The sequence below is a fragment of the Leopardus geoffroyi genome, chromosome C1 (assembly GCF_018350155.1).
Source record: "Leopardus geoffroyi isolate Oge1 chromosome C1, O.geoffroyi_Oge1_pat1.0, whole genome shotgun sequence".
NCBI classification, from domain to species: Eukaryota; Metazoa; Chordata; class Mammalia; order Carnivora; family Felidae; genus Leopardus; species Leopardus geoffroyi.
This window is the reverse complement of record NC_059328.1, coordinates 213,071,426-213,097,033: the sequence shown is the minus strand read 5'-3', so window position 1 is coordinate 213,097,033 and position 25,608 is coordinate 213,071,426. Positions and strand designations below refer to the sequence as shown.

Below are 25,608 nucleotides of genomic sequence, written 5' to 3'. Positions count from 1 at the left end.
TTCTTGTATTCTAATAATGTATTTATATATTTCTTTTGGATTTTATAGAAAATAAAGAATCAAGCAAAACCCCTTTACTTTTTTCCCCCAACAATTATTTCTTTTTCTTTCTTATTGTAATGGTTAGGAGTTTAGACACAATGTTGAAGAAAAGTGGGGAGAATGGACTACCTTGTCTTGTTTCCAATCTTTAAAAAAAAAAGCACTTAGGGGGCACTCGGGTGGCTCAGTCGGTTAAGCATGGACTTCGGCTCAGGTCATGATCTCGCAGTTCGTGAGTTTGAGCCCCACATCAGGCTCTGTGCTGACAGCTCAGAGCCTGGAGCTTGCTTCGGATTCTGTGACTCCCTCTCTCTCTGCTACCCGCCCCCCACACTCATGCTCTGTTTCTCAAAAAATAAACATTAAAAAAATTAAAGAAAACAAGTATGACTGATATATTAATAGAAAAGATAAGATGGGCTCATATAAAATGCTAACTTAAAACCAGACAAGGTAGAAAAAGAAGGAAAAAAGAAACAAAGCAAATGTAATGAATAAAAGAACAATAATGTAGATGGTAGATATTAATAAATATGTAAATAAGTATTTTCAGTATGAATGGTGTAAACGTTCTAATTCAAAGCAGAGATTGTTGGTGCAGGAGCTAAGACGGTAACATGGTAGGAGAACCCTAGGCTCATCTTGTCCCTTGAACACAACTAGATAACAAATCATTCAGAAAACCCAAGAAGTCAGCCGGAGGGCTGACAGAACAAACTGAACAAGCAGAGGGAGAGAAGAGGCCACAGTGAAGAAGGTAGGAAGTGTGGAGACATGGTTTGGGGGAGAGAGGGATGGTGGGATGCTGCAGAGGGGAGAAAGCCCTGGTTGCAAAGAAAGGTGAGAGAGGAGCACACAGAGATATGCACAAGGAGAATACTTCCTCAGAACCGTTGGCTGGGGAAATGAGAGGGGCTGATTTTAGTGAGTTCTTGCAACCAATGGGGCTTGAAGTGAACTCCAGTGAGTTTTAAAGGTCTTTGGGCACGGCTGGGATAGAGCCTTGAGAGGACTGCCCTGCTCCTGGAAAGGAGGCAGGGAAACAATACCGGGACAGACAGCACAACTTGAGGATCACCTGGGCACACAGTGGGGAGATTATTCGCCCTCCTTGGGGCACATCCCTGAGAGATGGCATTCACAGAGACACCTCTCTATGGGACAAAGTTGCCCGCAGGTATCATTTCCATCCCCCACCCCGCCACGCCCTTCGGCATAAGCACAGAACCACCTGACCCGGGCAGCTCAATGCCAACACTGGCTGCCTAGCCTGCCTGCTCCAAGTCCCACACCCCTGCACTCCAAGAAGGTGTGACTGCCCTTCTTGGCCAAACCTCCTTCAGTCCCAGTGTGGTGACACCTTACCCCAGAAGACCAGTGTAGGCCCCCACCAGAGCACTTCCCCAAAGTTTGGAGTTTTAAAAGTCAGCAGGGTTGGCTGGGATAGAGCCCTGAGGGAAATGTGCTGCTCCAGGAGAGAATGCAGGCAAACAACCCAGTGGCAGACAGCATGAAAACAGTGAAAAATGCCTGGAATGCACAGGGGAGAATATTCACTCTTCTGGGAGTGCTTTCCTGAGAGCAGCAAGCATGGAGACCCCTCTCTGGGGAAAAAGCAGTTGGCTGATGCCATCTCCCTCCCCTGAACTTCAGCATAAACACAGAACCACCTTTTAGTAAACAGCACAACACTGACACTGGCTGCCTAGCCTGCTTACATCAGATCGCACACCCCTGCGTTATGTTCATATTGCCCTTCTCAGTCAAGTTTGCCTCAGTCCCAGCATGGCAGGGCCCTTCCCCAGAAGACCAGCAGAAACCCCTGCCCACACCACATCTCCTGACCAGACTGTTCTGCAAGGCTTCAGTTCTAGTGTAAGTAGCATCAGGTCCCATTTAACAAGCAGACCAGACCACACCTCGTTAAAACTTGCCAGGATTTGACCAAGAACCAAACACTGCCCATTGCAGGCAAGGAGAGCCTCTGCAGATGCCTGGCCAGAAGGATACAGCAGCCAAAACACAACAGCAGAGTGCATGCAGCACATACCAGAAACACTTCCTGAAGCACCAGGCCCTGGATACCACATGACCTCTTTTTCATAAAGCCATTACTCGCAGAAGCAGGAAACATAAGCAGCTTTTCTAACACAGAGGAGAAGACAGAGATGACAAGATGTCAAAATGGAGGAATTAATCCCAAATGAAATAATAAGATCAGGTCTCAGCCAGAGATCTCATCAAAACAGATATAAGTAATATACCTGACAGAGAATTTAAAGCAACAATCATCAGGATACTCACTGGGCTTAAGAAAAGCATGGAAGACATCAGGGAGAACCTCATTGGGTGATGGGCGTTGAGGAGGGCACCTGTTGGGATGAGCACTGGGTGTTGTATGGAAACCAATTTGACAATAAATTTCATATTAAAAAAAAAGAAACAGTTAAAAAATAATCAGTCAGAAATAAAAAATGCAGTAACTGAGATTCAAAACAGACTGGATGCAGTGGCCACAAGGATGGAAGAAGCAGAGGAATGAATAAGTAATATAGAAGATAAAATAATGGAAAATAATCAAGCTGAACAAAAGAGAGAGAATTATGGAACACAAGAATAGACTTAGGGAACTCAGTGACTCCATCAAACATAATAACATCATATCATAGGAATCCCAGAATAAGAAGAAGAGAGAAAAAGGGGCAGAAAATTTATTTCAGGAGATAATAGCATAAAACTAACCTAATCTGGGAAGGAAACAGACATCCAGATCCAGGAGGCACAGAGAACTCTCATCAAAATGAACAAAAGCAGATCAAGACAAAAGAGGTCACTAACTTACAAGGGAAGACCCATAAGTCTAGCTGCAGATCTCTCCATAGAAACTTGGCAAGCCAGAAGGGAGTGGCATGATATATTCAATGTGCTGAATGGGTGAAGTCTACAGCCAAGAAAACTCTATCCAGCAAGGCTATAATTCTGAATAGAAAAAGAGATAAAGAGTTTCCCAGACAAACGAAAACTAAAGGAGTTTGTGACCACTAAACCAGCCCTGCAAGAAATTTTAAGAGGGACTCTCTGAGGGGAGAAAAGACGAAACAAAACAAAAAAGACTAAAAGCAACAAAGACTGGAAAGGACTAGAGAATATCACCAGAAACTCCAACTCTACAGGCAACACAGTGGCAATAAATTCATATCTTTCAGTACTCACTCTAAATGTCAATGGACTAAATGCTCTAGCTAAAAGACATAGGGTAACAGAATGGAAAATAAAACAAGATCTATCTATATTCTGTTTACAAGAGACCCATTTTAGACCTAAAGACACCTTCAGAAAGTAAGGGGATGGAGAAACATCTATTATGCTAATGGTCACTGAACGAAAACCAGAGTAGCCATACTTATATCAGACAATCTAGACTTTAAAATAAAGACTGTAAGAAGAGAATGAAGAAGGGCACTATATCATAATTAAGGGGTCTATCCACACGAAGATCTAACAATTGTAAACATTTATGCCCCCAACCTGACATAACCCAAATATATAAATCAATTAATCACAAACATAAAGAAACTCAATGAAAATGATACCATAATAGTAGGGGATGTCAACACCCCACTTACAACAGTGGACAGACCACCTAAGCAGAAAATTAACACAGAAACAATGGCTTTGAATGACACACTGGATCGGGTGGACTTAACAGATATAATGAGAACATTTCATCCTAAAGCAGAATACACACTCTTCTCGAGTGCATATGGAACATTATCCAGAATAGATCACATACTGGGACACAAATCAGCCCTCAGCAAGTACCAAAAAGATTGAGATCATACCATGCATATTTTCAGACCACAATGCTATGAAACTCGAAATCAACCACAAGAAAAAATTTGGAAAGACAACAATACTTGGAGACTAAACAACATCCTATTAAAGAATGAATGGGTTAACCAAGAAGTTAAAGAGGAAATTAAAAAGTACACGGAAGCCAATGAAAATGATAATACCACAGTCCCAAACCTCTGGGATGCAGCAAAGGCTGTCATAAGAGGGAAGTATATAGCAATCCAGGCCTTCCTAAAAAAAGAAGAGAGGTCTCAGATACACAACCCAACTTTACACCTTAAAGAGCTGAAAGAAGAACAGCAAATAAAATCCAAAACCAGCAGAAGACAGGAAATAACAAAGATTAGAGCAGAAATCAATGCTACCGAAATTAAAAAACCTAAACAGTAAAACAGATCAATGAAACAAGGAGCTGGTTCTTTGAAAGAATTAACAAAATTGATAAACCCCTAGCCAGTTTTATCAAAAAGAAAAAGGAAAAGACCCAAATAAATAAAATTAATAATTAAAGAGGAGAGATCACAACCAACACTGCAGAAATGCAAACAATAATAAGAGAATATTATGAACAATTGTATGCCAATAAATTGGCAATCTGGAAGAAATGGAAAAATTCCTAGAAACATACAAACTACCAAACTGAAACAGGAAGAAATAGAAAATTTGAACAGACCCATAACCATCAAAGAAATATTATTAGTAATCAAAAATATCCCAAAAAACAAGAGTCTAGGGCTGGAGGCTTTCCAGAGGAATTCTATCAAACATGTAAAGAAGAGTTAATACTTATTCTTTTGAAGCTGTTCCAAAAAATGGAAATGGAAGGAAAACTTCCAAACTTATTCTATGAGGCCAGCTTACCTTGATTCCAAAACCAAAGACCCCACTAACAAGGAGAACTATATACCAATTTCCCTGATGAACATGGATGTAAAAATTCTCAACAAGATACTGACCAAATGGATCCAACAATACATTTAAAAAATTATTCACCACGATCAAGTGGGATTTATACTTGGGATGCAGGGCTGGCTTCAATATCTGCAAATCAATCAGTGTGATACATCATATTAATATAAGAAAGGACAAAAACCACATAATCCTCTCAATAGATGTAGAGAAAGCATTTGACAAAATACAGCATCCTTTCTTGATAAAAACTGTGAAGAAAGTAGGGATAGAAGGATCATACCTCAAGATCATAAAAGCCATGTACAAAAGACCCACTGCTAATATCATCACAATGGGGAAAACTGAGAGCTTCCCCTCTAAGGTCAGGAACACAACAGGGAGGTCCACTCTTGCCACTGTTATTCAACACAGTATTAGAAGTCCTAGCCTCAGCAATCAGACAACACAAAGAAATAAAAGTCATCTAAATTGTCAAGGAGGAAGACAAACCTTCACTTTTTGCAGATGACATGACACTCTATATAGAAAACCCAAAAGATTTCACACACAAAAAAAACCCTGCTAGAACTGATCCATGAATTCAGCAAAGCTGCAGGATATAAAATCAACGCACAGAAATAGGTTGCATTTCTATACACCAATAATGAAGCAGCAGAAAGAGAAATCAAGGAATTGATTCCATTTACAATTGTACTAAAAACCGTAAAATACCTGGGAATAAACCTAACCAAAGAGGTGAAAAATCTATACACTGAAAATTATAGTTTATGAAGGAAGTTGAAGAAGACACACACACAAAATAAAGGAAAAATATTCCATGCTCATGGATTGGGATAACAAATATTGTTAAAATGTCAACACTTCCCAAAGCAATCTACATATTCAATGTAATCCCTATCAAAATAACACAAGCATTCTTCACAGAGCTAGAACAAACAATCCTAAAATGTGTACGGAACCAGAAAAGACCCCAAATAGCCAAACCAATCCTGAAAAAGAAAACCAAAGCTGGAGGCATCACCATTCTGGACTTCAGTATGTATTACAAAGCTATAATCATCAAGACAGTATGGTACTGGCACAAAAACAGACACTTAGATCACTAGAACAGAGTAGAGAGCCCAGAAATGGACCCACAAACATATGGCCAACTTTGTGGCCATATGACAAAGCAGGAAAGAATATCCAATCGAATGAAGACAGTCTGTTCAGCAAATGGTGCTGGGAAAACTGGACAGCGACATGCAGAAAAATAAACCTGGACCACTTTCTTACACCATACACAAAAATAAATTCAGAATGGATGAAAGATCTAAATGTAAGACAGGAAGCCATCAAAATCCTCGAGGAGAAAGCAGGAAAAAAACTCTTTGACTTCAACTGTAGCAACTTCTTACTTACCACATCTCTGGAGGCAAGGAAAACAAAAGCAAAAATGAACTATTGGGACCTCATCAAAATAAAAATCTTCTGCACAGTGAAGGAAGCAATCAGCGAAAGTAAAAGGCAACCAAAGGAATGGGAGAATATATTTGCAAATGACATATCTGATAAAGGGTTAGTATCCAAAATCTATAAAGAACATATCAAACTCAACACCCAAAAAACAAATAATCCAGTGAAGAAATGGGCAAAAGACATGAACAGACACTTCTCCAAAGAAGACATCCAGATGGCCAAGTGACACATGAAGAAATGCTCAACATCACCCATCATCAGGGACATACAAATCAAAACCACAATGAGATACCACCTCATACTTGTCAGAATGGTTGAAATTAACAACTCAGGCAATACTAGATGTTGGCGAGGATGCAGAGAATGAGGATCTCTTTTGCACTGCTGGTGGGAATGCAAACTGGTGTAGCCACTCTGGAAAACAATATGGAGGTTCCTCAGAAAGTTAAAAATAGAACTACCCTATGACCCAGCAATTGCACTACTAGGTATTTATCCAAAAGATACAGGTGTGCTGTTTTGAAGGGGCACATGCACCTCAATGTTTATAGAAGTGTTATGGACAATAGTCAAAGTATGGAAAGAGCCCAAATGTCCATTGACAGATGAATGGGTAAAGAAGATGTGGTATACAGATACAATGGAGTATTACTTGGCAATCAAAAAGAGTGAAATCTTGACATTTGCAACAACATGGATAGAACTAGAGTGTATTATGCTAAATGAAATTAGTGAGTCAGAGAAAGACAAATATCATACGACTTCACTCATTTGTGGAATTTAAGATACAAAACAGATGAACATAAGGGACAAGAAGCAAAAATAATATAAAAACAGTGAAGGGTATAAAACATAAAAGACTCTTAAATATTGAGAACTAAGGGCTGCTGGAGGGGATGTGGGTGGGGGCGATGGGCTAAATGGGCAAGGGGCATTAAGGAAGACACTTATTGGGATGAGCACTGGGTGTTATATGTAGGGGATGAATCACTGGATTCTACTCCTGAAATTGTTATTGCACTATATGCTAACAAACTTGTATATACACTTAAAAAAATAAATTAATTGATTAAAAAAATCACTCTGAATGTAAATGGACTAAATGCTCTATAAAAAACAAAACAAGACCCATCTATATGCTGCCTATAGAAGATTCATGTTAGACCTAACAACACCGGCAGATTGAAAATGAGGAGATGGAGAAACACTTATCATGCAAATTGAAGTCAGAAGAAGGCCGGAGTAGCAATACTTAATCAGAAAAATTAGATTTTAAACCGAAGACTGTAACAATAGATGAAGAAGGGCACTATATCATAATAAAGGGGACCATCCAACAAGAAAATTTAATGATTGTAAATATTTATGCCCCGAACATGAAACAATACAAATATATAAAACAATTAATAACAATCATAAAGGAATTCATTTATAATAATAATACAATTACAGTAGGGCACTTTACCCCCCTTTCATCAATGGACAGATCATGTAAGCAGAAAATCAATAAGGAAACAATGGCTTTAATGACAATGGACCAGATGGACTTAACACATATATAGTAAAACCTTGGACTGTGAGTAACTTGTTCTGTGAGTATTCCACAAGATGAGCAAATGTTTCTAATAAATTTTAACTTGATAAACAAGCAATGGCCTGCAATATGAGTAGTACATGATGCTGAACATCACATGATCACAACTGAGCCAGTGGTTCTTCTCTCTCTCTCTCTGAGGGCTCGTGGGTGATCATCTCCCATGCTCAGATGCTCAGTCTCAGGCCACAGTGTTTGGCAGAAATCAGTGATTTTTCAGAATGTTGGAAGGTGCCCACAACTGGCACTAGTATCAGTTTTTGTCACTTCAAAGCACCTATGGACAGTCCTTTGCTTTTCCATATAAGAGTAAGTTTAGGAATGATTTGCTTCATTCTAGGTCAGGCTGCCTGTGGATGTAGACCCTTTCCTCTGCTGCCTTATTGCCAGTTACATTAAATATGGTATATGACAAGAATTTATTAATACTTTACTGTAGTCAACATCCATGAGAGCATATAAATGGCCCCATGCAGAAAAAGATTCTACTGAACAAATAGATAGCAGTGATTCCGTTAGTGATAATGAAAGTCATCCTACACAAACCCTCTTCTCTCCTGTTTCCTCACACCAGCCACAAAGGTTTTCAAACGTAAGTGAGGTTAATTTATTTTTCTTTATATTCTGTATTTTCTTTATTATTTTGTATTATATTAAGGTGTTGTATCACTTTATATGAATTTTTGTTTTTGTTTTGGCTGAGCAACTTTTTACTCAACATGTCTCTGGAAGCAAGGGAAACGAAAGCAAAAATGAACTATTGAGACCTCATCAAAATAAAAAGCTTCTACACAGCAAAGGAAACAATCAACAAAAGTGAAAGGCAACTGACAGGATGGGAGAAGGTATTTGCAAATGAAATATCAGATAAAGGGCTAGTATCCAAAATCTATAAAGAATTTGTCAAACTCAACACCCAAAAAACAAATAATCCAGTGAAGAAAGGGGCAAAAGACATGAATAGACACTCCTCCAAAGAAGACATACAGATGGCCAACTGACACATAAAAAAAATGCTCAACATCACTCATCACCAGGGAAATATAAATCAAAACCACAATGAGATACCACCTCACACCTATCAGAATGGCTAACATTAAAAACTCAGGCAATAACAGGCTATTGGCAAGGATGCGGAGAAAGAGGATCTCTTTTGCATTGTTGGTGGGAATGCAAACTGGTGCAGCCACTCTGGAAAACAGTATGGAAGTTCCTCAAAAAATTAAAAATACTATCCCTACGACCCAGCAATTGCACTACTAGGTATTTATCCAAGGGATACAGGTATGCTGTTTGGAAGGGACACATGCACCCCAATGTTCGTAGCAGCACTATCAACAATAGCCAAAGTATGGAAAGAGGCCAAATGTCCATCGGTGGATTAATGGATAAAGAAGATGTGGTATATATACATACAATGGAGTATTACTTGGCAATCAAAAAGAATGAAATCTTGCCATTTGCGACTATGTGGATGGAACTGGAGGGTATTATGCTAAGTGATATTAGTCAGTCAGAGAAAGACAAAAATCATATGACTTCACTCATATGAGGACTTTAAGAGACAAAACAGATGAACATAAGGGAAGGCAAGCAAAAATAATATAAAAACAGGGAAGGGACAAAACATAAGAGACTCTTAAATATGGAGAACAAACAGAGGGTTATTGGAGGGTTTATTGGGGGGGGGGGTGGGCTAAATTGGTAAGCGGCATTAAGAAATCTACTCCAGAAATCATTGTTGCACTATATGCTAACTAACTTGGATGTAAATTTAAAAAATAAATTAAATTAAATGGTAAAAAAGAAAAAGAAGAAGAAAAGAAACAGACTCTTAACTATAGAGAACAAACTGATGGTTACTGGAGGGGGGGTGGGCAGAGGGATGGGTTAAATAGGCAATGTGTATTAAGGAGGGCACTTGTGTTGAGCGCGGGGTGTAGGTGATGAATCACTAAATTCTACACCTGAAACTAATATTACACTGTATGCTACCTAACTGGAAATTAATTAAAAACTTGGAAAGAAAAAAAAAAGCAGAGATTGTCAAAGTGACTGCAAAAACAAGACCCAACCCAGAAAAACCAGTATTGTCACCCAGAAAAACCCATAAATAAAGGACTCAGGTTCAGAATGGAGAAAGAGATACCATGCTAACACTAATAAACAAACAAACAAATAAACAAACAAAAAAGATGGAGTAGCCACATTATTTCCATACAAAAAAACTTCAGAATAAGAAAAATTATCAAGGAGAAAGAGAGCATTTCATACGATAAAGGGGTCAGTTTTCCAAGCAGACATAACAATCCTTAACATATATCTCCCTAAACACAAAACATCAAATTATGGAAGCTAAAAGTTGATAAAATGATAATAGAAATAGACAAATCTGTTACTACAGTTGGATACATGAAAAGCCCTTTTTTAGTAATTAATAGATCAAGCAGGTAGAAAAGCAATAAGAATGTAATTGACCTAAACATCTTTGCCAAACAATTTGATCTATTTGACATTTTTATGATACTGCATCCAACAACAGCAGAATTGCTGCTGTTGCTGGAGTATGAGAATACACATACTCCTCAAAATCACACAGAATAACAACCCTCACCAAGTCAGAGCACACAGTGGGCCATAAAACACATCTTAAAAAGTTGAAAAGAATAAAAATCATAAAGTATTTTCTCAGACAACACAGGAATTAAACTACAAATCAATGACAGAAAGAGCTAGAATGTACCCAATACTTGGAGATTTAAAGATACACTTCTAAATAACGCCTGGATCAAAGAAATCTCAAGAAAAATTTAGAGATATTTTGAACTAAATAAAAATGAACAGACAACTCCCCAAAATTTGTGGGATGCAAAAAAAGCTATGATTAGAGAGAAATGCATTCCATTAAATGCATGTATTAGAAGACAAGAAAGATTCAAAATTAATAATCTAAGTTTCTCCACTTAGAAAACTGGAAAAGAAAGAGCAATTTAAACCTAAAGCAGAAGTAAGGCAGCAAAAATTAGAGCAGAACTCAATGAAATTGAAAATAGGAAATAACAGAAAATTCCACCAAACCTAAAGCTAGTTCTTGGAAATGATCTAGAAAATTGATAACCTTCTACCCAGGCTAACCAAGAAAAAAAGAGAGAGAAAGAAAAGACACAAAATATCAAAGTGAAAGTAGGATCGCACAATTGATTCCATGGATGCTAAAAAGATAACAAAGAATACTATAAACAAAGGTATCTCCACAAATTTGATAAGTCAAATAAAATGAACAAAATCCTAGAAAAACAGAAACCCACAAAACTCACACAAAGAGAGGTAATTTGAATAGACCTATGTTCACTTTTTAAAAAATTGAGTCAGTAATTAATAACTTTGAAAAAGGTAAGCACTAGGTTCAGGTATTTTCGTTAATTCTACAAAATATTTAAGGAAGAAATGGTACCAATTCGCCACAGTCTTGTCCAGAAAATAGAAACAGAGGGAACACTTCTTAATTCCTTCTATGAGCCCAGCACTATTGTAATACCAAAACCAGATAAAGACAAACTACAGACCAATATCTCTCAGACTATACATCCAAAAGTCTTCAAGAAAATATTAGCAAATCTCATCCAACAATGCAAAAAAATTAACTCCAACTAAGTGAAGTTTATTCTAGATATGCAAGGCGCATTCAATATTCAGAACCAATCAGTGTACTCATCTAACACATCAACAGGCTAAACTAGAAAATGTGAATGATATCAACTGACACAAAAAAGTCATTTAATGAAATCCAACACCTATTCATGTAAAAACTCTCAGTAAACTAAAAATAGAGAGGAACTTCTTCAACATGAAGTCAAAAAACTTCTACAAAAAAAACTTATAGCTACTATCATACTGGAGAGAACTGGCACACTTTTCCCTAAGATCAGGAACAAGGCAAAGATGTCCTCTCTTACTGCTCCTATTCAACATCTTACTAAAAGGTGTAGTTAGTGCAGACGATGAAGAAAAAAATAATGTATAGAATTTGGGAGGGAAGAAATTGTCTTTATTTGCAGATTATATAATTGTTTATGTAGAAAATCTCAGATTGCCAAAAAAAAAAAAAAAAAAAAAAAAAATCTCCTGGAACTAATAGGTAACTATAGCAAGGTCACTGCACACAGGTTAATATACAAAGATCAACTGCTTTTGTGTATACCAGCAATGAACAATTGGAATTTGAAAAAAAAAAAAAAACTACTACCAGGAGCACCTGGGTAGCTCAGTTGGTTGAGTGTCCAACTTTGGCTCACAGTTTGTGAATTTCAGCCCCATGTGGGGCTCACTGCTCTCAGTGCAAAGCCTGCTTCGGATCCTCAGTCCCTCTTCCCCTCCCCTGCTGTGTTTTCTCTCTCTCTCTCTCTCAGAAATAAATAATCTTTAAAATAAAATGAAATTAAATAACATAAAATACTACCATTTACAACAGCACAAAAAATGTGAAATATAGTATTAATCTAACAAAATGCGTACAGTATCTACCTGCAGAAAATTATTCTAGAAACTACAGGTTCAGTGAAATCAGACTCTATAAAACCCTATGGAACACTAAAAAATAAAGGAAAAGAAAAAGAAAACACACCTTGCATTTTTTCAGAGAGAACAAACAAGGAAAACAATAGGAGTTCTAAAAGTTAAAAAAGGAAAAAAATACCCATATGAAAAATATATTTAAAATATTAAATGGAAATGCAAAAAAAAAAAGGATAATATTGAAAGACACAGATCAAAAATGGAATCCAAGAAAAGATACAAAAAAGACAAAGTGACACGAAATTTGTAAAATCAAAGAAAGGTAGTTATGGTATTCAAATATAAACAAAACAAAAAATAATGGTATTCATAATCATAGCAAAGCAAAAATTAAGAAACAAATAATGAAACAAATGTTTTATGGATGTTGAAAAGCAATTCACCTCTGATTTTTGACTCTTCACATATTCCAAAAATGATCAAAATATACAGGCTCTGGATAAATTAGCAAGAATAATTTATTATTTAATCTTGTGACCTAAAAACAAGTAACACACCATTTTCCCGCAATGTCCTTGAAATGTGTATCAATATGGATTATAATCTTGACCACAGAAGGGGCGCCTAAGTGGCTCAGTCAGTTAAGCATCGACTTCAGCTCAGGTCATGATCCTGAGGTTCTTAAGTTCGAGCCCCATGTTGAGTTCTGTGTGGACAGCTCAGAGCCTGGAGCCTGCTTCAGATTCTGTCTCTTCCTCTCTCTCTGCCCCTTCTCCCTCTCTCTCTCAAAAAATAAATAAATGTTAAAAAAATTTTAAACAATAATAATAATCTTGGACACAAAAGAAGTCTCAATAAGTTATAATAAGTAGAAGCTAAACAGGCTGCAACATAACAAAAATAAACTGCCCAGAGATTTTACAAGAAAAATAAAAAGTACTATGTTGAGTCTCAAAGATGAAATAGACCTTGCGGTTAGAGGCTATTTCAAAAATAGAGGAAGAGGACTATTCCATTGTATTTATACACCACATCGTCTTTACCTATTCATCAATCAATGGACACTTGGGTTGCTTCCAAGACTTGGCTATTGTAAATAATGCTGAGATAAGCATAGGGGTGCATTTATCTTTTTGAATTAGTATTCTTGTTTTCTCTGGGTAAATACCCAGTACTGGAATTATTGGATCATTCGGTATTTCTGTTTTTAATTTTTAGAAGAATGAGATCTTGCCATTCATGACAATATAGGTGAACCTAGAGAGTATTATGCTAAGTGAAATAAGTCAGACACAAAGAGATAAATACCATATGATTTCACTTACATGCAAAATCTAAAAAACAAAACAAAATAAACCAAAAACCAAAAAAAACCAGACTCTTAAATACAGGGAACAAACTGGTGGTTGACAGAGGAATGGTATGTTGGGGGATGGGTAAAATAGATAAAGGGGATTAAGGGATACAAACTTCCAGCTATAAAATAAATAAGTCATAGAGATGAAAAGTACAGTAAAGGGAATATAGTCAATAACATTGTTATATGGTGTTATATAATGTTATATGGTGACACGTGATAAGTACACATGGTGATGAGCACTGAGTGATGTGTAGAATTGTTGAATCAGTACATCAATCACAGGTGGGTACACCTGAAATTAATAGAACATTGTATGTTAATTATACTTAAATTTAAAAAATGATCAATAATAAAAAAATTTTAGCCTAAAAAACATCAAACTACTTTACTAAGGAGAAAAAGAGGAAAAGGAAGATAACAAAATGAGTAAAGATGGTTCAACATTAAGAAATATCCTTATATAATTCAGTACATCAACAAATAAAAGGAGAAAGTATATAAATATACCCCTAAATTATCTTAAAAGGGAATTGGTAAAACCTAGTAGCTATTTTTATAAAAACTATATGAAATAGATAGATGCTATTATAATATAAAGCCTCCAGAAAGAACAAACATTACAGTGAATACTGAAATGGTGAAGTCATTTAAATAGGAAAAAAAAAAAGGACAAGTTGCTTACCTATAAATATTTTTAGAAGGTTTAGCCAAGGCAATAGGGTAAGAAAATTAAGTCATTGGTATAACTATGAACATGAGATACAACATTATATGTCTTACAATTATATACATAGAAACCCTAGAGAACAAAAGCAAAATCTATAAGAACTAGAAAAGGAATTTACCAACATGCATGAATTTTAAAAAGTAGATATATAAAACTTACAGATTTTATTTCGAACAATATAAATTTAAAAGAAATAAAATCATACTCCAGACACAATAGCAAATAAAATGTGTGTATATTTATAAATATTTCAAAGGCATAGACCTATATGAAGAAAACCATAAAATCCTATTAAAGGAAATTAAACAAGATCTAAATAAAGAGATATATAAGGCACCCCCAATTAGGAAAACACAGTAATTTAAAAATGTCAATCCTTCTGAAATTATTGTGTAAGTGTGGTGTATTTGCAGTTTGTAATTCCATTGAAACTGGATAAAGAAGTTCCACAGAAACTTACATCATAGAATGAATATCCGAGTCAAGCCAGGAAAAAATATGTAAAGTAGGTGGAGGAAGATTTAATATATTTAAATGTAAAAAAAAAAAGCAATACAGATATTAGAAGACAATGTAGAAAAGTATTTTCAACACATACGAGAAAGGGTTAATTCATTTGATACACAAAGATTCCAGGCCAATAATAACATTTGACAGACCCAAAGGAAACAGACCTGAACACGTAGCTTAGGGAAAAGAAAATTAAAATGTCCAATAAACCTATGAATACAGATAAACTGAAACACCAGTGAGAAACCATTTCTTCGTAGTTAGAGCAGCAGACAGAATTTTATATGTGATGCTGCAGTGTGGGAGAAGATTCAGAGAAACATTCCTTGTTGGTGTGAGCTTGAATTGCTAAAGCCATTTCAGAAAGGATCTGGCAATCTATGAATTTTAAGATATACTACAGATTAACTCAGCAGTCATTTTTGGAACCTAGCCTGTGGAAGTAAAAACAATATGCATCTTGTAGAAACTCCAGAACGTTCAGTGGCTCCCCATTTCCCTCAGAGTAAAAGCCAGGTTCTTACAGTGTTCAAGGGACCTGAAATGATACAGCCTTTCTCTCCTCTTCCCTAGCTCAACCCTCTCTGGCCCCACCCTACTCTGTGCTGTTTCTTGACTACATCAGGCACACTCCAACCCTAGAGACTTGGTGCTGGCTCTCTCTTCTGTATAGTATGTCCTTTGTCCAGACATCCATGTGGTGAACTAATTCCCTTGTCTCCTTAAGGAACTTGCTTCATGGTATCTTCTCAAATGAGGCCTGCTCTGACCAACTCACTCCCTATTCTAGCTCTATTTTTATTCATGTCCTTACCACTCTCTAACGTATTGAATCACTTATTTCATTTAGTGTTTATTGTCTGTCTTCTCACAAAATATACATACCACAAGCACAGGGCTTTTGTCTGTTTTGTCCCTTGAGTTTTCTTAAGTACCTGAGATGCATAAGACATTGATCAATGTTTATTGGTTATCCATATAAATAATTATCCATATTTATTGATGCCTACAAGTATAAAAGTTTTTATTGACACATTTTTTGTAGCAAAATACAACCATAAAGACTACCCCCAAAACCTGACTGTCCGTTCAGCTGAATAGCAGAGGAGCTTATGGCAAATCCATACTTTGAAATGGTATGTTGCTATTTATTCCCAGTAATTTGGAATGAAGGGCATAATTCTACTGATAAATGAAAACATCAGGTTCAGATTAATGTGTTATGACCCCATTTTTATAGAGATCAAAGTAGTAAAAATCTCTCATTTGTGTGTCAAGTTTGGAACAAATTTTGGGGAAAACATGCAGTGCTACATCCTAGGCTGTTAACATTGGCTTAATGAAGAGAATCAGAATTCCACCCAGGTCCCTTCAGATCCATCTTTGACCATATTTTGGTAACATCAGAGGAAATATAAATAATAGAGCCAACGAGAGGGGAGGAGCCAAGATGGCGGAAGAGCATGGAAGCATTTTGTGTGCCTCGTGTCCATGAAATCCAGCCAGACCAACGCTAAACCATCCTACGCACCTAGAAAACTGATGGAGGATTCACACAACAATCTGCACAACTTGAACCACAGAATTCAGCAGGTATGCGGCGCGCAGAGGTGAATTTGGGAAGCGAGAAGCCAAGGCGGGTAGGGAACTGCTTTCGCGGGTGGAGAGAGGACAGAGACTGGGGAGGGGGGGAGAATACGGGAAAAGCACCCCTCCCCAAAAGCAGCTGGAGAGAAAGTGGAAAATTGGAAATGGCCACAGGGACTAAACTAAAAAGGGAGAAAGGAGAAAGGAGAGAGTTAAAATTCCATTAAGACTGTAAACAAGGGGAGCGCAAACATTGCAACTCCACAGCACGATACCTGGCGGTGCTCTGGTGGGAAGGGCGAGTCCCCAGGAGCAGAGTGGGGTCCGGGAGGTTCTCGGGCCACACGGGGAAAAGCAGTTCCACTGCTGGAAGGGCATCTGGTAGAGACTGTTGAAGCCACCTGGTCCCAGCAGACCCCAGAAAACGGCCACATTCGCTGGTGCTAGGGCAAGGTCGTTAAGGGTGAAACCTGGTGCCAGAAGTGTGTGGTGCTTTTCCATAATCCCTGAAAAGCTGCTGCTACGCTATCTGGCGAATTTTTTCTGGGGCGGGCTGGCACCTGGCCACAGTCTCGGGGCACCGGCAGCAGCAGGGTCCCACAAGCGTTCCTGGGCGCAGCTGACATTCGGCCATTGCTCATTCGGCCAGTGCTCGGTGAGACCCTCCCGCAGAGGGGCGGATCGGGTCAAAGCCGCGGTCCTTCGGAAGTAAGGGGTCGGGGAAAACAGCCGCGTCTGAGACAGGGCTCGGGAGAGAGGGGCTGCCTGGGACTAGGTCACGGACAGTGAAGAAGCCGGGAGTGGACGAAAGCTGAAGACAGAGGATGGTTGAGCAATTGCTGACCGCAGAGAAAAGTTCCCATACTAGAGACTGAGGAGCTGGGAGATGCCATTTTCAGCCCCCCGCGCATGCGCATACGCACCTAAGAGCGCCGCAACCCTCCACCCCAGTAGGGTAGCCGCGCCATCTAGTGGAGAACGGAGCCAATACACTGAGCCCCACCCAAGTGGGTCAACCTCGCTCTTCAAGAACACAAGTCTCACCGCCGGCTTAGTTTATGGACTATAAAGCGCTGCATAGTCTGGCTTCTAGGGGAAAACGAAGTAATTTCAGTCCTATTTCAATCTGTTAGATCCATCTATTCAATTTTCTTTCTTTCTTTTTTTTTCTCTTTTACACTACTTTTCTTTGTCTTGAATACAAAAAGAGAAAAAATTCAAATTTCAATTGTTATTAAAAATATTTTTCTTCAATTTTTTTACTGTTTTTTTACTTTTGTGTAAATTTTTTCAAATTCCATCTTACTTCCATCATTTTATTTTAGTTTACTTCAGTGTATTCACCTTTTCAAATTTGCAAATGATTTTTTTCTTTTTTCTTTCTTTTCTCTCTTTTTCGTTTCTTTTCTTTTTCTTGAATGCAGAAAGAGAAAAACTTCATTTTTACTTTCAATTTCCATTAAAATATTTTTCCTTAATTTTTTTACTGTATTTTTTGCTTTGATGTAATTTTTTCCAAATTCTATTTTACTTCCATCATTTTATTTTAGTCTACTACAGTGTATTCAGTTTTTCAAATTTTTAAATTATTTCTTTTTTCTATTTTTTCCCTTTTTCATGTCTTTTTTCTTGAATACAGAAAGAGAAAAAATCATTTTTATTTTTAATTTTTATTAAAAATATTTTTAATTTTTTCTACTATATTTTTACTTTTGTGTAAATTTTTTCAAATTCTATTTTACTCCCATCATCTGATTTTAGTCTACTTCAGTGTATTCATTTTTTCAAATTCTCAAAGATTTCCTTTTTTTCCCCCCTTTATTTCTCTAATCTGTCAAACCACTTTCAACACCCAGACCAAAACACACCTAGGATCTAGCATCATTTATTAGATTTGTGTGTGTGTGTGTGTTTAATTTTTTAATTTTAATATTTTTTTATTTTTAATATTTTAAATTTTAATTTTTCTACATTATTAATTCCTTTTATCCCTTCAAAATGACAAAATGAAGGAATTCACCACAAAAGAAAGAGCACGAAGAAATGACAGCCAGGGATTTACCAACACAGATACAAGCAAGATGTCTGAACCAGAATTTAAAATCATGATAATAAGAATACTAGCTGGAGTCGAAAATAGATTAGAATCCCTTTCTGCAGAGATAAAAGAAGTAAAAAATAGAATGAAATTAAAAATGCTATAACTGAGCTGCAATCACGGATGGATGCAGTGGCAGCAAGGATGGAAAAGGCAGAACAGAAAATCAGCGATATAGAGGACAAACTTACAGAGAATAATGAAGCAGAAAAAAAGAGGGAGATGAAGGCAAAAGAGCACGATTTAAGAATTAGAGAAATCAGTGACTTGTTAAAAAGGAATAACATCAGAATCATAGGGATCCCAGAAGAGGAAGAGAGAGAAATAGGGGTAGAAGGTTATGTGAGCAAATCACAGCAGAAAACTTACCTAACCTGGGGAAAGACAGACATCAAAATCCAGGAAGCACAGAGGACCCCCATTAGATTCAACAAAAACCGACCATCAACAAGGCATATCATAGTCAAATTCACAAAATACTCAGGCAAGAAGAGAATCATGAAAGTGGCAAGGGAAAAAAAGTCCCTAACCTACAAGGGAAGACAGATCTGGTTTGCAACAGACCTATCCACAGAACCTTGGCAGGCCAGAAAGGAGTGGCAGGATATATATTCAGTGTGCTAAATCATAAAAATATGCTGCCAAGAATTCTTTATCCAGAAAGGTTGTCATTCAAAATAGGAGAGATAAAAAGTTTCCCAGACAAACAAAAATTAGAGTTTGTGACCACTAAACCAGCCCTGTAAGAAGTTTTAAGGGGGACTCTCTGAGGGGAGAAAAGATGACTATCAAAAGCAACAAAGATTAGAAAGGACCCACAAACATATGGCCAACTAATCTTTGACAAAGCAGGAAAGAATATCCAATGGAATAAAGACAAAGCAGGAAAGAATACCCAATGGAATAAAGACAGTTTCTTCAGCAAATGTTGCTGGGAAAACTGGACAGCAGCATGAAGAAGAATGAACCTGAATCACTTTCTTACACCATACACAAAAATAAACTCAAAATGGATGAAAGACCTAAATGTAAGACAGGAAGCTGCCAAAATCCTCGAGAAGAAAGCAGGCAAAAACCCCTTTGATCTTGGCCACAGCAACTTCTTATTCAACACGTCTCCAGAGGCAAGGGAAACAAAAGCAAAAATGAACTACTGGGACCTCATCAAAATAAAAAGCTTCTGCACAGCAAAGGATTTGTGATTTTGCACAATCAGCAAAACTAAAAGGCAACCAACAGTATGGGAGAAGATATTTGCAAATGACATATCAGATAAAGGGTTGGTATCCAAAATCTATAAAGAACTTATCAAACTCAACACCCAAAAAACAAATAATCCAGTGAAGAAAGGGGCAAAAGACATGAATAGACACTTCTCCAAAGAAGACATCCAGATGGCCAACTGACACATGAAAAAATGCTCCACATCACTCATTATCAGGGAAATACAAGTCAAAACCACAATAAGATATCACCTCACACCTGTCAGCATGGCTAACACTAACAACTCAGGCAACAACAGATGTTGGTGAGGATGCGGAGACAGAGGATCTCTTTTGCATTGTTGGTGGGAATGCAAACTGGTGCAGCCACTCTGGAAAACAGTGTGGAGGTTCCTCAAAAAATTAAAAATAGAACTACCCTATGACCCAGCAATTGCACTACTAGGTATTTATCCAAGGGATACAGGTGTGCTGTTTGGAAGGGACACATGCACCCCAATGTTTACAGCAGCACTACCAACAATAGCTGAAGTATGGAAAGAGCCCAAATGTCCATTGGTGGATGAATGGATGAAGAAAATGTGATATATACATACAATGGAGTATTACTTGGCAACCAAAAAGAATGAAATCTTGCCATTTGCAACTACATGGATGGAACTGGAGGGTATTATGCTAAGTGAAATTAGTCAGTCAGAGAAAGACAAAACTCACATGACTTCATTCATATGAGGACTTTAAAAGACAAAACAGATGAACATAAGGGAAGGGAAACAAAAATAATATAAAAACAGGGAGTTGGACAAAACAGAAGAGACTCATAAATATGGAGAACAAACTGAGGGTTATGGGAGGGGTTGTGGGAGGGGGGATGGGCTAAATGGGTAAGGGGCACTAAGGAATCTACTCCTGAAATCATTGTTGCACTATATGCTAACTAATTTGGATGTCAATTTAAAAAAATAAAAAATGAAATATAAAAAAAAAGAAAGAAAAAAAAAAGAAAAGTAAAAAAAAAAAGAGTTTAGTTACATTATAACCCAAACAGATTGGGTGTATTTATGAGCTAACGCATCTATGGAATGTACCTTATTTATAAGTTAGGATGTTTGGCAAATAAATGAAGTTATTACTATTAAAAAATAATAGAGCCAACGAAGCAAGACTTTAGAGTAAGTGTATTTAATACTCTCACAGCTTATGAGGTAATATTGCTTCTATAATAAAATTAACCAAAGCAAAATAAGTCCATCAGAGGAAGACAGATATCATAGATTTCACTCATATGAGGGATTTGAGAGATGCAACAGATGAACATACAGGAAGGGAAGGAAAAATAAGATAAAAACACAGAGGGAGGCAATCCATAAGAGACTCTTAAATACAGAGAACAAACTGAGGGCTGTTGGAGGGGAGGTGGGTGAGGGATGGGTTAAATGGGTGCTGGGCACTAAGGAGGGCACATGTTGGAATGAGCACTGGGTATCATATGTAAGGGATGAATCGCTGAGTTCTACTGAAGCCAAGACTACATTGTAAGCTAACTAACTTGAATTTTTAAAAAAGTTGAGTTTTCTAATTTAAAAATAAAGGTAGGCAAAACAATGAAATATTAAGCAATAAATTTAGCAAACTAAAAGCAACTTTTATATGCTAAAAACTACAAAACATTGGTAAGAAAAATTAAGATTCGAAATAAATAGAAAAATTCCATGCTCATGGATTGGAAAACTCAGTATTTTTAAGATAGCAATTCTCCCCTCATTGATCTATAGATTCGGTGAAAGTCTTAGCAAAATTCCAGAAAGAGCTTTTGCAGAGATTGAAAAGTTGATCCAAAAATTTATGTGGAAATATATAGGCCACAGAAGAGCCAAAATAGTCTTGATGAACTGAGTTGGAGGATTTATACTTTCTGATTTTAAGACTTATTATGAAGTTAACAGTAATCAAGACAGTTACAATACTGGCATAAAAATAGATACATAGATCAATGGAATAAATTGAGAGTGAAAAAATAAACCTTTATATTATGGTCAATCGATTTTCAAAGTGCCAAGGCAATTCAATGAGAAAAGAGTCTTTTCAACAAATTATGCTAGGACATTTAAATATCCACATACAGAATGATTAATTTATACCCTTACCTCATACCATAGACAAAAATCAACTCAAAAGGGATCCTAGATCTAAATATAAGAGCAGGACCAAATTTGGGGGCATGCATCCTACATATTCACACAAGGCCTTGTGCTTGGTTTAATGCCCTGCTTTCACTGTTATGAAATTCATGATGATTTTTGAACAAGGGTCCCCCCCTACACTCATTTTTCACTGGGTCCCACAGATTATATAGCACCTGTGTACAAGAAAACATGATAAAACTTTTCAAATAGATAGAAAATATTTGGAAAACAGTGTGGAGGTTCCTCAAAGAATTAAAAATAGAGCTCCCCTATAACCCTGGAATAGCACTACTAGGAATTTATCCAAGGGATACAGGAGTGCTGATGCATAGGGGCACATGTACCCCAATGTTTATAGCAGTGCTTCCAACAATAGCCAAATTACGGAAAGAGCCTAAATATCCATCAACTGATGAATGGATAAAGAAGATGTGGCCTATATATTCAATGGAATACTACTTGGCAATGAGAAAGAATGAAATCATGCCAGTTGCAGCAGTGTGGATAGAACTGGAAGATACTATGCTGAGTGAAATAGGTCAGTCAGAGAAGGACAGATATCGTGTGTTCTCATTCATACGTGGATCTTGAGAAACTGAACAGAAGACCATGGGGAAAGGAAGGGGAAAAAAACAGATACAAACAGAGAAGGAGGGAGGCAAACCACAAGAGACTATTAAATACAGAGAACAAACTAAGGGTGGATGGGGGAGTGGGGGAAAGGGAAATTGGGTGATGGGCATTGAGTAGGGCATGTGTTGGGACAAGCACTGGGTGTTGTATGTAAGCCAATTTGACAATAAATTATAGTCATAAAAAATTTTTTTTAATCCACAATAAAAGTAAAAAAAAAAGAAAATATATGTGATTTGGGGTTAGACAAAAAGGAAGCTACAACAACAAAAGCATGATCCATAAAAGAATAAACTGATAAATTGGAATTCATCAAAATTTAAATCCTTTGTGTTTCAAAAGACACCATTAAGAAAATAAAAGACTAGTCCTAGATTGTTAGAAAATATTAGCCAATCATATTTCTAATGAATGATTTGTATACAGATATGTAAAGAATTCTTACAACTCAATAGACAACCCAATTAAAACCAATCTTTTAATTGGGTTGTCTAATTATTTTATTTTATATATATATATATAAATATATATATAAATATACATATTTATATATACATATTTATATATATGTTTATATATATTAATATTTATATATTATATATATATTGTATATATATTATATACATTATATATATATAGAGAGAGAATATATATATATATTTTGAAGAAATAGCTATTAAAATAGTATATATATATTTATATATATAATATAATATATATTACATATAATATATATTATATTATATATAATATATATTTATATATATTATATATATTTATATATTTTTAAATATTATATATATATTTATATATATAGCTATTAAAATAATATATATATTTATATATAATATATATTATTTATAATATATATTATATATTATGTTATATATATAATATATATATTATATATATATTTATATATTATATTATATATACAATATATAAATATATATAATATATAAATATATATATAATATATAAATATATATAAATATATATAATATATATTTATTATTTATTATATTTATATATTATATATATTTATATATTATATTTATATATTATTTATATATATTATATATTATAAATATAATATAATATAATAAATATATATATATATTACATATATAATATATAATATATATTATATATATAAAATATATATACATTATTTTAATAGCTATTTCTTCAAAAAGATATTAAGAAGGTAAACAGAAGATATCCAACATCGTTAATCATTAGGGGAAAAGCAAATTAAAACCAAAATGAGATACCAGTGCATACTTACTGACTTGGCTATAATCAAAGACATAATTAGCAAGATTGTGGAAAAATGGGAACCTTTATACACTGCTCGTGGCAAAGCATAATGTTACCATATGACCCAATAATTCCACTCCTAGATATCAACCTAGAAATAAAAACATGGTCACACAAATATGCAAATATTCATGGCAGCATTTCCATAATAGTCAAAAAATGGAAAAATTCCAAATGTCCGTTAACAGGTAAATGGATAAATAAAATGTGGTAGATCCATCCAGTATGTATTACTCAGCAATAACAAAGAATGAAATACTAATCATGCTACAACATGAATGAACTTCAAAATATTATGCTCAGTACAGGGCTCCTGGGTGGCTCAGTCGGTTGAGTGTCCGACTTCAGCTGAGGTCATGATCTCGCAGTCTGTGAGTTCGAGCCTCGCGTCGGGCTCTGTGCTGGCAGCTCAGAGCCTGGAGCCTGCTTCGGATTCTGTGTTTCCCTCTCTCTCTGCCCCTCCCCTGCTCATGCTCTGTCTCTCTTTGTGTGTCAAAAATAAATAAAACATAAAAAAAATTTTTTTTAAATATTATGCTCAGTAGAAGCCAGATGTGCAAGACCACCTACTGTATGATTCCATCTATATGAAATATCCAGAAAAAGGAAATCTACAGAGACAGAAAGTAGATTAGTAGTGGCCTGGGGCTGGGGGATAGGAACAGGGACCGACTACAAATGACAAAAAAAAACTGCAAACTTTGTGAGGTAATGAAATGCTCTAAATTTGGATTGTTCTGATGGCTGCAGAACTCTATAAATTTGCTAAAAATAATTAAGTTGTACACTTAAACAGGTGAATTTTGTAGTATGTAAATTATACCTCATTAAAACTGCTTTAAAAAATAAAGGTAGGCATATTAATAGCTGAGTAGACTCAGTTGAAGAAAAGTTAATTAGATGTATTTTTTTCCTGGAATGTAAGAAAAAAGAAGATCTGGCAAGTGTGAAAAAAATAAGATATACTGCAAAATCTGATGTTTTGACATTCTGCCAGTGGGAATTTTAAAAGAGAGGAGAAAGAATGAGGACACAAAATCAAATAAAAAGAGAGGGGAGGGGAATTTCAGAATGAAAGCTAGAACTCCTTTTTTAAGTTATTATTTAAATTCCAGTTAGTTAACATACAATAGTTTCAGGTATAGAATTTTGTTACTCAACACTAACATACAACACCCGGTAATCGTCAAAACAAGTGCCCTTCCCAATCCCCACCTCATATTTAACTAATCCCCCTGCCCACTTCCTCTCTGGTAACCACCAGTTACTCCACCCATGTTTGTTTTGTTTCTAAAATTCCACATATGAGTAAAATCATATATTTGTCTTTCTCTGTGCATTATCAACCATAGCAAAACTATGGATAGAACCCCAAATGTCCATCAACTGATGAATGGATAAGGAAGATGTGGTTTATATATACACTAGAATATTAGTCATAACAAAGAATGAAATCTTGCCATTTGCAATGACATGGATGGAGCTAGAGTATTATGCCAAATGAAATGAATCAGTCAGAGAAAGGTAGAACTTTATATTAAAAAGGCTCATCAAGTACAGAGAATGAACATTTAAAACACATACCTAG

General features: G+C 36.0%; 1 protein-coding gene across 9 annotated transcripts in view; it reads right to left on the bottom strand.

The window, feature by feature from the left end:
• The window catches only part of SP100 (SP100 nuclear antigen), a 101,467-nt gene that overhangs the window by 63,299 nt on the left and 12,560 nt on the right, over positions 1 to 25,608 (bottom strand). For 5 of the 9 annotated variants that reach the window (XM_045481642.1, XM_045481644.1, XM_045481645.1 and 2 more), the window contains exon 1: positions 15,859 to 15,941. The exons of the other annotated variants lie outside the window; for them this stretch is intronic. In XM_045481642.1, coding sequence (XP_045337598.1) covers positions 15,859 to 15,926 — 68 coding nt within the window. In that variant the 5' untranslated portion in view covers positions 15,927 to 15,941. Of the gene's footprint in view, positions 1 to 15,858; positions 15,942 to 25,608 lie in introns of those variants that run through there. 9 annotated transcript variants of the gene reach the window in all.